The sequence below is a fragment of the Oncorhynchus mykiss genome, chromosome 23 (genome assembly GCF_057628025.1).
Source record: "Oncorhynchus mykiss isolate SJ-2025 chromosome 23, ASM5762802v1, whole genome shotgun sequence".
In the NCBI taxonomy this organism is placed as follows: domain Eukaryota; kingdom Metazoa; phylum Chordata; class Actinopteri; order Salmoniformes; family Salmonidae; genus Oncorhynchus; species Oncorhynchus mykiss.
The window spans coordinates 38,036,249-38,048,022 of record NC_143044.1 but is presented as its reverse complement, the minus strand read 5'-3'; the positions used below and the strand labels follow the sequence as shown (position 1 = coordinate 38,048,022).

Here is an 11,774-nt window from a genome sequence, read left to right as displayed (position 1 = left end):
GAACAATGCATTCTGGAAGGTGGGGTTGAACGTAAAAGCTGTCTATCGCCACTCTGTAAACCGGTAAATATGAACGTTAAAAACAGTATACTAATCAGAGTATACACATCCTTAATTTTACTAAACTCAACAACAAAAAAATCTAACATTAAATAGTACAGATAAACAGTATAAGTATTCAAATCAGTTATGATTTGAAAAAAGCTGCCCAATGGTGAATCCATGAGGGTCTTTCACTCTTTGGCATCAGCAATTCCCCCGGAGTGAAAGTGGCCTCGTTCTCAGGCATATCAGGACTGCAGGAGACCATGGAAAATAATGAATCTACGAGAGGAGGAAGATCTTTCTCTATAGGTGAGAAAATCATATTTGACAACTTCTTTACAATGATTTATTACTAAGGAATAATGAGAACAACATATATTGAGTAAGTGAACTTTAAGACTCGGATGGGGCCATAGTGTCTCCTGACCCCTCCCGTCTCAGCCTCCAGTATTTATGCTGCAGTAGTTTATGTGGGCTAGGGTCAGTTTGTTATATCTGGAGTACTTCTCCTGTCCTATTCGGTGTCCTGTGTGAATCTAAGTGTGCGTTCTCTAATTCTCTCCTTTCTCTCTCTCGGAGGACCTGAGCCCTAGGACCATGCCCCAGGACTACCTGACATGATGACTCCTTGCTGTCCCCAGTCCACCTGGCCATGCTGCTGCTCCAGTTTCAACTGTTCTGCCTTATTATTATTCGACCATGCTGGTTATTTATGAACATTTGAACATCTTGGCCATGTTCTGTTATAATCTCCACCCGGCACAGCCAGAAGAGGACTGGCCACCCCACATATGCTCTCTCTAATTCTCTCTTTCTTTCTCTCTCTCGGAGGACCTGAGCCCTAGGACCATGCCCCAGGAATACCTGACATGATGACTCCTTGCTGTCCCCAGTCCACCTGACCGTGCTGCTGCTCCAGTTTCAACTGTTCTGCTTTATTATTATTCGACCATGCTGGTAATTTATGAACATTTGAACATCTTGGCCATGTTCTGTTATAATCTCCACCCGGCACAGCCAGAAGAGGACTGGCCACCTGGTTCCTCTCTAGGTTTTTCCTAGGTTTTGGCCTTTCTAGGGAGTTTTTCCTAGCCACCGTGCTTCTACACCTGCATTGCTTGCTGTTTGGGGTTTTAGGCTGGGTTTCTGTACAGCACTTTGAGATATCAGCTGATGTACGAAGGGCTATTTAAATAAATTTGATTTGATTTTGATTTAAGACAAATTACCTGTCAAATATCTTGCCGATTCTCAACTCTCCACGTCCTTTCTTCAAGCTGATTCGTGTGGTGGACCCATGCGCCAGGATGTGCCCTCCAATCGGCTTTTTGGGATCAGCTTGGAACCTGACAGAGACAAGAGAAACACTCAGATCAGAATTACAGGCCAAAATCTGTAAGAAATTTAGCCAAGCGAGTGAGTTTCCGTCCAATTTCAAACCAAACCCTAGTCCCCACATCAGGCTAGTCACTTACGACATCCCAGCTCCAGGGTCTGCAGTCATCCGATTGGTGACAAACACCGCAACGTTGTACTCTAGGGAGAGGAGAAAGGAAGACATGAATATCAATATGTACAAATTAATATTTAAAAAATATGTATATCCCATCTCCATCAATCCAAGGTTTATGCAAAATTCAAGAGTTATTCTGCAGAGTTATTCTGCTGCGATGTACATCTATTATTTCCATAGTTCCCATATAAATCTGCAAGAGCTGTGGCCAGACCTTCAGATATCTTCTGCAGACGAGAGAGCATCTAGGCCAGCTTCTGTTGTCTCTCTGCCAGCTCCCCTCGGCCAGAGAAATCTACCCGGAACAGAGCCATGATGGAGTCTATGATCTGAGGGCAGGAATGGGAAAGACAGACACAAGATATTATAAATGCTTATTACACATAATAATGCATTATATCTGTCGACATTAACTAAAGTGTTACCGAAAGACAAGTACAGTGATAGAAGTTGACACTAAGAAAAAAATACTAACATAAAACAATATGACAGGTGATGTTGTTTATATTTTCTTTTCATTTAATACCAGAAGTTTGAAGATGCCTCCCTCCTCGTGGAATTTGGCCGCCACAAAATCCAACAGCTCCATCTGGTGTTCACCTGAAGTTGAAACCTAATTAGGGACATAGTAGTGCAGTAGAGTAAGTCCAAGATGCATGGTCCAAACCATACAAAAGCCTTATCCTCTGATGTCATAAGTACCCATTAGAAAACACAGAAATTATCCTAAAATGTATACAGTAAAAAAATATACAAACAGACTCAAAATGTATACTTAACATTTCTATCTAACATTGTGAAACAGCTTTTCTCAGACAATATGTTCTCAGGTTTAGGCAGTAATTGTAACGGTTGTCGTCTGGAGATAGAGAGGACCAAAGCGCAGCGTGGTTAGTGTTGATCTTTTTAATGGAAAACTGAACACTTCAAAAAAACACAAAACAACAAAGTGACAACCGAAACAGTTCTATCTGGTGCAGACACACAAAGACTGAAAATAACCACCCACAAACCCCAACAGGAAACAGGCTACCTAAATATGGTTCCCAATCAGAGACAATGACTAACACCTGCCTCTGAGAACCATATCAGGCCAAACAAGAAACCCCACATAGAAACAGAAAACATAGACTGCCCACACAACTCACGCCCTGACCACACTAAAACAAAGAAAATACCAAATAACTATGGTCAGAACGTGACAGTGTATAGCCGGCATCAATTGTCCCGGAACTTTAACACGTTTCAGGATGAGTACTAGGAACTGACACATGTGGCATCAGACAGCTAACACGCTCCTCAGGGTGAATGCCGTGCATACTATGCCAAACCAACAGCTCTCGCTCTTCACTCTCCTCCAATTTGATCAACAACTCCTCGAATGCTCATAATCTCCCCTCCATTCACTCTCCTCCAATTTGTCCAATAACTCCTCAACATTCTCACTCACACCTCAACTTCACCGACTGCTCTGATTCTATCCTCGGCTCCTTACGGTAAGCACGGGAAGTTGGCACAGGTCTCCTACCTGAACTCGCCACACTCCCCGTGTGCCCCCCCCCACAAAAATTTTGGGACTGCCTCTCGTGCTTCCAGCCGCTGTGCTTTTGCTGCCTCCAGCTCTGCTTTGGGGCGGCGATATTCCCCTGGCTCTGCCCAGGGTCCTTTGCCATCCAACTCATCCTCCCATGTCCATTCCTCCTTCTTGCACTGCTCCTGCTGCCGCTGCCTGTTACCACGCCGCTTGGTCCTTTTTTGGTGGGTGGTTCTGTAACGGTTGTCGTCTGGAGATAGAGAGGACCAAAGCGCAGCGTGGTTAGTGTTCATCTTTTTAATGGAAAACTGAACACTGAAACAACAAAGTGACAACCGAAACAGTTCTATCTGGTGCAGACACACAAAGACTGAAAATAACCACCCACAAACCCCAACAGGAAACAGGCTACCGAAATATGGTTCCCAATCAGAGACTATGACTAACACCTGCCTCTGATTGAGAACCATATCAGGCCAAACAAGAAACCCCACATAGAAACAGAAAACATAGACTGCCCACCCAACTCACGCCCTGACCACACTAAAACAAAGAAAATACAAAAGAAAGAACTATGGACAGAACGTGACAGTAATGATAAGAGAGGTACTGTTTAATGAGTAAGTTAGATGTCTTATTGGTGTAGGCTCGGGCGTATAACACATTGTCCAACACAGCATCATGGTCCACGTTGAACCTGTCTGCTATGTCCTTCAGCCTGTCTGGACGACTAGAGGGTCACATCAGGTTAAGGAAAACATAGGATTTCATAAGAGACTATTGGCTGAGTCATGTGAATAAAAAAACACTGGGATACTTATGACCCTGTATCCTCAGAAATACTTGCAACGGTAAGGGTGATTTTAAACTGATGCAAATTTGACTTTATAGATTAGAGCTCAGGTAAATTAGGATACAAAGTGTTCTCTGTGTCGATGAAGATTACTTTTCCTCCTGTGTAGCCATCCTCTCCAGGAAGCTGGGCTGTGACTGGAGAACAACAGAGACACGGACTAAATGACAAAAATCTATGTAATAATATCTGAATATTTCTAAAACCTGACTTCCAAGACAGTACAACCTAACTGGGACTACCGAAAATACCCCTCAGCCATTCACTTACCACAGTGTGTGAGAGCTGGGTCTTGTCTGTCCGAAACTCTGAGGGACTAAACAGTTACTATGAAAGTATGAGTATCTGACTCAGTTCAGGTTAATGTTAGCCATTGGGCCTTAACTTCTTGTCTTATACATCATGAGCATGAGATTTATCATAACTTTGACTGGGGGACCCACAGAGCTCACCTCCAAATGCCTCAGTGATTACCATGCTCTCCATACCTCCCCCAAGTAGTTTACTGAAGACAGACGGATCAAAAGAGAAAAATTGGAGTACCCAAAATGTATTACTATAAAAAGTTATGAACATATGAGCATGTGGCGAATCTCAACTCAAACTCTATGCTTCCAGTGTTGACGCGGAACAATTGTTTCCTCTTCGCACTGTATTCAAATGCTGTCAGGAAACCTTTGGTCTAAAATAAAAATGTATTCAACATACTAGGCAACAGGATTTTGAGTTTGTCTTACATTGAATAATGTTTGTTTTTTTACATTGTTGACAACAAAACTAATCATGAAAAATCAAAGTCCCCTATTCTGAAGTAGACTCAGGTGAGTCTCTCACCAGCATTTTCCCAGCAGCTTCTTTGATCTTGTCCACCTTGGCCTCTGAAAGGCCCTTGATGTTACACAGGGCTCTGCGTATGGTCATCTGGATCCCCTTCACTATGCAAATACCCACAGACTTCAGCTTCTTTAAATCTGCCATGTTCTGTATGGATGGAGGGTGGGAGGGATGGAGAGGAGAGAGAGTGAAAGGGAGAGAGGGAGGGGTGGTAGTGGGAGAGAATGGAGAGTGAGGAAGAGAGAAAGAGAGAGGGGGGGGTTGTTTACTTATTAGTTTTGAGGTGTAATCTTGAGTTGGTCTATCTACCAACCCATGACTAAGTATCTATAACATATTATACACCCTGTCAAGGGTCAGCGCTGTCTAACCACTGTCCTTGACATTGTTTTCAGATATACTCACAAGTCCATGCTTCTGTAGGGTGTCTATGTTTTGGAAAAATGACTCCTGGGGGTAAAGAACATGACCAAACAACCTCATGTCCATGTTGAGAAGTAACATATGATCTGACTGTGTCTGACACACCACTTACGCCAGATGGAAGTTACCATCACCAAAACATATATTAGCTATGTTGTTATCAATGATTATCAAAGAGTTGTAGCTAACTTCCTAGCTACAACAATCCATTCTACCAAGAAAAACCTAAAATTATGCTAGTAGTAGCAACGAGATGGCTAGTGGCTAACAAAACTGACAACCGTAGCCAGGCTGGCAAGCAAGCTAAAATCAAAGACTGTACAGTATGAAGATAGGCAAACACTGCTTCTCCAATAAAGATAAATAGTAATGGTGTCTTTTTGTAAGCACTACCTCCGCCATGGTTGTTTGAACAAAGCCTACGGGGAAAATGAATGGCGTATTTTGTAGTCTTTGGAGGAAAAATGTTTTCCCGCACTCAAGTCGCGAATATTGTTCCGCTAATACAGGACTAGTAAAGGCACAGTGCACTTAATTTGTGATTTTAAAAAAAACTAAAAGTATTTGAATGTTTACCAGCATTTGCAACTTGAGTCTAATAATTATCTGTACAAAACAGTTCATCTAAAACAAAATGTATTAGTCACATGAGCCGAATACAACAGGTGTAGAATTTACAGTGAATTGCTTACTCACAAGCCCTTAACCAACAGTGCAGTTTTAACAAAATACCAAAAAAAAAAGTAAGAGATAAGAATAACAAATAATGAGGTAATTAAGGTAATATGTACATGTCTGTAGAGTTATTAAAGTGACTATGCATAGACAATAAACAAAGAGTAGCAGCAACGTAGAAGAGGGGGGGAGGGGGGGCAATGAAAATAGTCTGGGTAGCCATTTTATTACAAGTTCAGGAGTCTTAAGGCTTGGGGGTAGAAGCTGTTAAGAAGCCTTTTGGACCTAGACTTGCCGCTCCGGTTCTGTTTGCCGTGCGGTAGCAGAGAGAATGACTAAGGTGGCTGGAGTCTTTGACAATTCTTAGAGCCTTCCTTTGACACTGCCTGGTATAGAGGTCCTGGATGGCAGGAAGCTTGGCCCCGGTGATGTACTGGGCCGTACGCACTACCCTCTGTAGTGCCTTGCGGTCGGAGGCCGAGCATTTGCCATACCAAGCAGTGATGGAACCAGTCAGGATGCTCTCGATGGTGCAGCTGTAAAACCATTTGAGGATCTGAGGACCCATGCCAAATCTTTTCAGTCTCCTGAGAAAGTCCAGGATCCAGTTACAGAGGGAGGTGTTTAGTCCCAGGGTCCTTAGCTTAGTGATGAGCTTCGAGGGCACTGTGGTGTTGAACGATGAGCTGTAGTCAATGAATAGCATTCTCACATACAGTTGAAGTCGGAAGTTTACAAACACTTAGGTTGGAGTCATTAAAACTTTTCTTCACAAATTTCTTGTTAACAAACTCTAGTTTTTGCAAGTTGGTTAGGACATATACTTTGTGCATGACAAAGTCATTTTTCCAACAATTGTTTACAGACAGATTATTTCAATTATAATTCACTGTATCACAATTCCAGTGGGTCAGAAGTTTACCTACACTAAATTGACTGTGCCTTTAAACAGCTTGGAACATTCCAGAAAATGATGTCAAGGCTTTAGAAGATTCAGATAGGCTGACATCATTTGAGTCAATTGGAGGTGTACCTGTGGATGTATTTCAAGGCCTACCTTCAAACTCAGTGCCTCTTTGCTTGACATCATGGAAAAATCAAAAGATATCAGCCAATACCTCAGAAAAAAACCTGTAGACATCCACAAGTCTGGTTCATCCTTGGGAGCAATTTCCAAATGCCTGAAGGTGCCACGTTCATCTGTACAAACAATAATATGCAAGTATAAACACCATGGGACCACGCAGCCGTCATACCACTCAGGAAGGAGGTGCGTTCTGTCTCCTAGAGATGAACGTACTTTGGTGCAAAAAGTGCAAATCAATCCCAGAAGAACAGCAAAGGACCTTGTGAAGATGCTGGAGGAAACAGGTACAAAAGGATCTATTATCCACAGTAAAATGAGTCCTATATCGACATAACCTGAAAGGCAGCTCAGCAAGGAAGAAGCCACTGCTCCAAAATCGCCATAAAAAAGCCAGACTAGGGTTTGCAACTGCACATGGGGACAAAGATCATACTTTTTGGATAAATGTCCTCTGGTCTGAAGAAACAAAAATAGAACTGTTTGGCCATAATGACCATTGTTATGTTTGGAGGAAAAAGGGGGAGGCTTGCAATCTGAAGAAATCCATCCCAACCGTGACGCACGGGGTTGGCAGCATCATGTTGTGGGGATGCTTTGCTGCAGGAGGGACTGGTGCACTTCAAAAAATAGATGGCATCATGAGGCAGGAAAATGATGTGGATATATTGAAGCAACATCTCAAGACATCAGTCAGGAAGTTAAAGCTTGGTCGCAAATGGGTCTTCCAAATGGACAATGACCCCAAGCATACTTCCAAAGTTTTGGCAAAATGGCTTAAGGACAACAAAGTCAAGGTATTGGAGTGGCCATCACGAAGCCCTGACCTCAATCCTATAGAAAATGTGTGGGCAAAACTGAAAAAGCGTGTGCGAGCAAGGAGGCCTACAAACCTGACTCAGTTACACCAGCTCTGTCAGGAGGAAAGGGCCAAAATTAATCCAACTTATTGTGGGAAGCTTGTGGAAGGCTACCCTAAACGTTTGACCCAATTTAAATCAAATCAAATGTATTTATATGGCCCTTCGTACATCAGCTGATATATCAAAGTGCTGTACAGAAACCCAGCCTAAAACCCCAAACAGCAAGCAATGCAGGTGTAGAAGCACGGTGGCTAGGAAAATCTCCCTAGAAAGGCCAGAACCTAGGAAGAAACCTAGAGAGGAACCAGGCTATGAGGGGTGGCCAGTCCTCTTCTGGCTGTGCCGGGTGGAGATTATAACATAACATGGCCAAGATGTTAAAAAATGACCAGCGTGGTCAAATAATAATAGATACAGTAGTTGTCGAGGGTGCAGCAAGTCAGCACCTCAGGAGTAAATGTCAGTTGGCTTTTCATAGCCGATCATTAAGAGTATCTCTACCACTCCTGCTGTTTCTAGAGAGTTGAAAACAGCAGGTCTGGGACAGGTAGCACGTCCATTGAACAGGTCAGGATTCCATAGCCGCAGGCAGAACAGTTGAAACTGAAGCAGCAGCACGGCCAGGTGGACTGGGGACAGCAAGGAGTCATCGTGCCAGGTAGTCCTGAGGCATGGTCCTAGGGCTCAGGTCCTCAGAGAGAAAGAGAGAATTAGAGAGAGCATAGTTAAATTCACACAGGACACCGGATAAGACAGGAGAAGTAATCCAGATATAACAAACTGACCTTAGCCACCCGACACATAAACTACTGCAGCATAAATACTGGAGGCTGAGACAGGAGGGGTCAGGAGACACTGTGGCCCCATCCGATGATACCCCCGGACAGGGCCAAACAGGAAGGATGTAACCCCACCCACTTTGCCAAAGCACAGCCCCCACACCACTAGAGGGATATCTTCAACCACCAACTAACAGTTAACAATTTAAAGGCAATGCTACCAAATACTAATTGAGTGTATGTAAACTTCTGACCCAATTTGAATGTGATGAAATAAATAAAAGCTGAAATAAATCATTCTCTCCACTATTATTCCGACATTTCACATTCTTAAAATAAAGTGGTGATACTAACTGACCTAAGACAGGGAATTTTCACTAGGATTAAATGTCAGGAATTGTGAAAAACAGAGTTTAAATGCATTTGGCTAAGGTGTATGTAAACTTCCGACTTCAACTGTAGCTGTTCCTTTTGTCCATGGGTGAAAGGGCAGTGTGGAGTGCAATAGAGATTGCATCATCTGTGGATCTGTTGGGGCGATATGCGATTTGGAGTGGGTCTAGGATATTTGGGATAATGGTGTTGATGTGAGCCATGACCAACCTTTCAATGGTGGTCTGCTTGAAACATGTTGGTATTACAGACTCAGCCAGGGAGAGGTTGAAAATGTCAGTGAAGACACTTGCCAGTTGGTCAGCGCATGCTCGGAGTACACGTCCTGGTAATCCGTCTGGCTCTGCGGCCTTGTGAATGTTGACCTGTTTAATTGACCTGTTTAAAGGTCTTACTCACATCGGCTGCGGAGAGCGTGATCACACAGTCGTCCGGAACAGCTGATGCTCTCATTGCATGTTTCAGTGTTACTTGCCACGAAACAAGCATAGATGTTATTTAGCTCGTCTGGTAGGCTCGTGTCACTGGGCAGCTCTCAGCTGTGCTTCCCTTTGTAGTCTGTAATAGTTTGCAAACCCTGCCACATCCGACGAGCATCTGACCCAGCGTAGTACGATTAGAGCCTGTGTAGTATCTGATAATACTTGTGGAATATGAAAATACTTGTTTTCTAGTTTCTTTAAATACTTTGCAAATGCAACTTATGTGTTAACTGAAATGGTCTATTCATTCCTTTTCAGTAGAACCTCTTATCCAAAGCAACTTACAGTAGTGAGTGCATACATTTTCATACTGGTCCCCCATGGGAATGGAACCCACAACCCTAACATTGCAAATGCCATCCTCTACCAATTTAGCCACATCATCACAAACCACTTGATGTCTCAATATACTCATTTACTGTATTGTGCATTGTTATTCTTCATGGTGATGGAAAGTCTACAGGTACAAACCTAGATGACCACCAGCCTATGTATAATACAGTAATGTACATTTACATTAAGTAGTTTGTAAGGATGGTAAATTAATACTGCCAGAACAATATGTAATTTGATGTGGATGTTTTGTGTCTTTGCCCATAACTTTGCACCTTTTGATGTAAATGTTTGAGGACAGACAGGGTTTTGTTCTTTCTGGATCCTATTTGGATGACAATCACAGCGACGGGGTCAGGGCAACAACTCTTACAATTCCAACTATTGAATCCTGCAAGATATTGTTCTTCATTATACAACTACCTTTTTTGCCAAAGCTGAGATGTTGAAAAACATGTTTTGCCTGCACTACAGACCTCTATTTCAGTCCACTAATACCAGTAAAGGCCCAGTGCACTACTTTTGAGAAACAATATATTTTTCAAAAAAGAATATATATTTTGTATTAACTCTTTTTTTAAATTCAGATTTTTCAGGGGGTGCTGCAGCACCTTCGGCACCCCTATTTCCCATGGCTATGCATAAAGCACATAAAGGCTTCATAATTCATAAAGGTCATGTTAACTGACTGCTTTAATCTCATAGAACAAAATGTATAAGATATCTTATGCCTGTGTTAACCTGAGATTTTATTTTCGGCGTTTATTACAAAACTCTATTATTTTCCCATTCATTCTTCCGTTAGGGATGGCTGAACAAACCAGAGGTCACTCATTTCCGGGTTTTAGAACTACAACCTGGCCAGCTCTAAGAAATCATGGAAATAGAATGGGCTTGGATCCTCTAACCCTGGCGATTTGGCTGGCAAACTCATGGATACACTGGCAATGGCTGCCTATTATTGTGACAATAATTTCCATTGTGATGCAATCATTTCCATGGTAATGTGGAATGTTCATTCAAATGATGTTAGCTGATGTGGCTCATGCAATGGAATGTACTTTTTGTAATGTCAGTTGAGTTGATTCAAAATATCACAGCACAGATTGATGGGTACATTTCCTGCTTTTAATTCCTGATTTGCTCCTACAGGTCGCAGTGGTGGGTGGTATAAAATGGTGATTTGGTAACAAAATACACGTGTCACATTCAACCAGTTAGCAAGTCGGAAATGTCGAAGTTTTTTTAGTTCCGACAAGAAAGTGAACGTAGCATAAACGAATGCGTAGAAACACGTCATCGGGTCTAACGGTCGTCTCGCGTCAAACTGGGTATGTGCAGGCTGTCAAAATCAAAGGCACTCCTTCAATACGTTGTTTTTGACGAAATGAAAACGTGTCAGTTTGTCACTACTTAACATTGGCACGAATTTACGTTGTGCCTTTAGATGTCGAGAAAATTAACTAAGAAATAATTGTTCCCTTCTCAAACTTGGCCTGTTTCGCAAGTCTCGCTATGTTGCGCCTCTGGGTTGAATGTGTTAAAAGAGTTTAGCTAGCTAGCCAGGTTAATGTTACCTCATTATCTTGGTATCCGGCCTCATCCTCCACGGCTTTCATATTAATAGGCACAATGTCTTGAAGTATATATCGTTTTTGTTTCTAGCTGGCTATAGGCTACTAGTTAATAAATGGGGAAAAACTTAGAAATATCTCATGTCAGAAAATATTAGCAAGCGATAAGTTGGTTAGCTAGCCAACGTAAACTATTGCTCCTGAAAGATTTGACAGAATTAGGTCGCTTCCTTCACTGACTTGACAGCCCTGTAAAAATAGAAAGTGTATATAAAATGTTGCAAAGCTAATGATGACTTTCAACTTATCAATATGAAAAATGACTTGCCACCTGAGATGTATTATTCAGGTGGCGGGAAAGTTTAACAGAAGTCCTTTATCACGCTCGT

At 42.3% G+C, this 11,774-nt stretch overlaps 1 protein-coding gene, 1 long non-coding RNA gene and 1 pseudogene across 4 annotated transcripts in view; 1 reads left to right on the top strand and 2 right to left on the bottom strand.

The window, feature by feature from the left end:
• The window catches only part of LOC149972588 (uncharacterized), a 439,554-nt gene that overhangs the window by 297,049 nt on the left and 130,731 nt on the right, over positions 1-11,774 (top strand). Inside the window, exons 3-4 of one of the 2 annotated variants that reach the window (XR_016491120.1) lie at positions 625-720; positions 877-904. This is a non-coding gene — a long non-coding RNA (uncharacterized LOC149972588). Of the gene's footprint in view, positions 1-624; positions 721-876; positions 905-11,774 lie in introns of those variants that run through there. The other variant, XR_016491121.1, reaches the window with a different exon arrangement.
• Positions 1,271-3,230, bottom strand: LOC149972589 (meiotic recombination protein DMC1 homolog; annotated as a pseudogene). Its single transcript, XR_016491237.1, has 5 exons — positions 3,087-3,230; positions 2,085-2,171; positions 1,773-1,887; positions 1,521-1,581; positions 1,271-1,391 (listed from the first exon to the last, which is right to left on the bottom strand). The product of XR_016491237.1 is annotated as a meiotic recombination protein DMC1 homolog (transcript).
• Positions 3,724-5,714, bottom strand: LOC110502887 (meiotic recombination protein DMC1 homolog). Its single transcript, XM_021581233.3, has 5 exons — positions 5,596-5,714; positions 5,185-5,229; positions 4,780-4,926; positions 4,010-4,082; positions 3,724-3,822 (listed from the first exon to the last, which is right to left on the bottom strand). The coding sequence occupies exons 1-4, from the start codon at positions 5,602-5,604 to the stop codon at positions 4,035-4,037; spliced, it is 249 nt and encodes an 82-aa protein (XP_021436908.2). The 5' UTR covers positions 5,605-5,714; the 3' UTR covers positions 3,724-3,822; positions 4,010-4,034.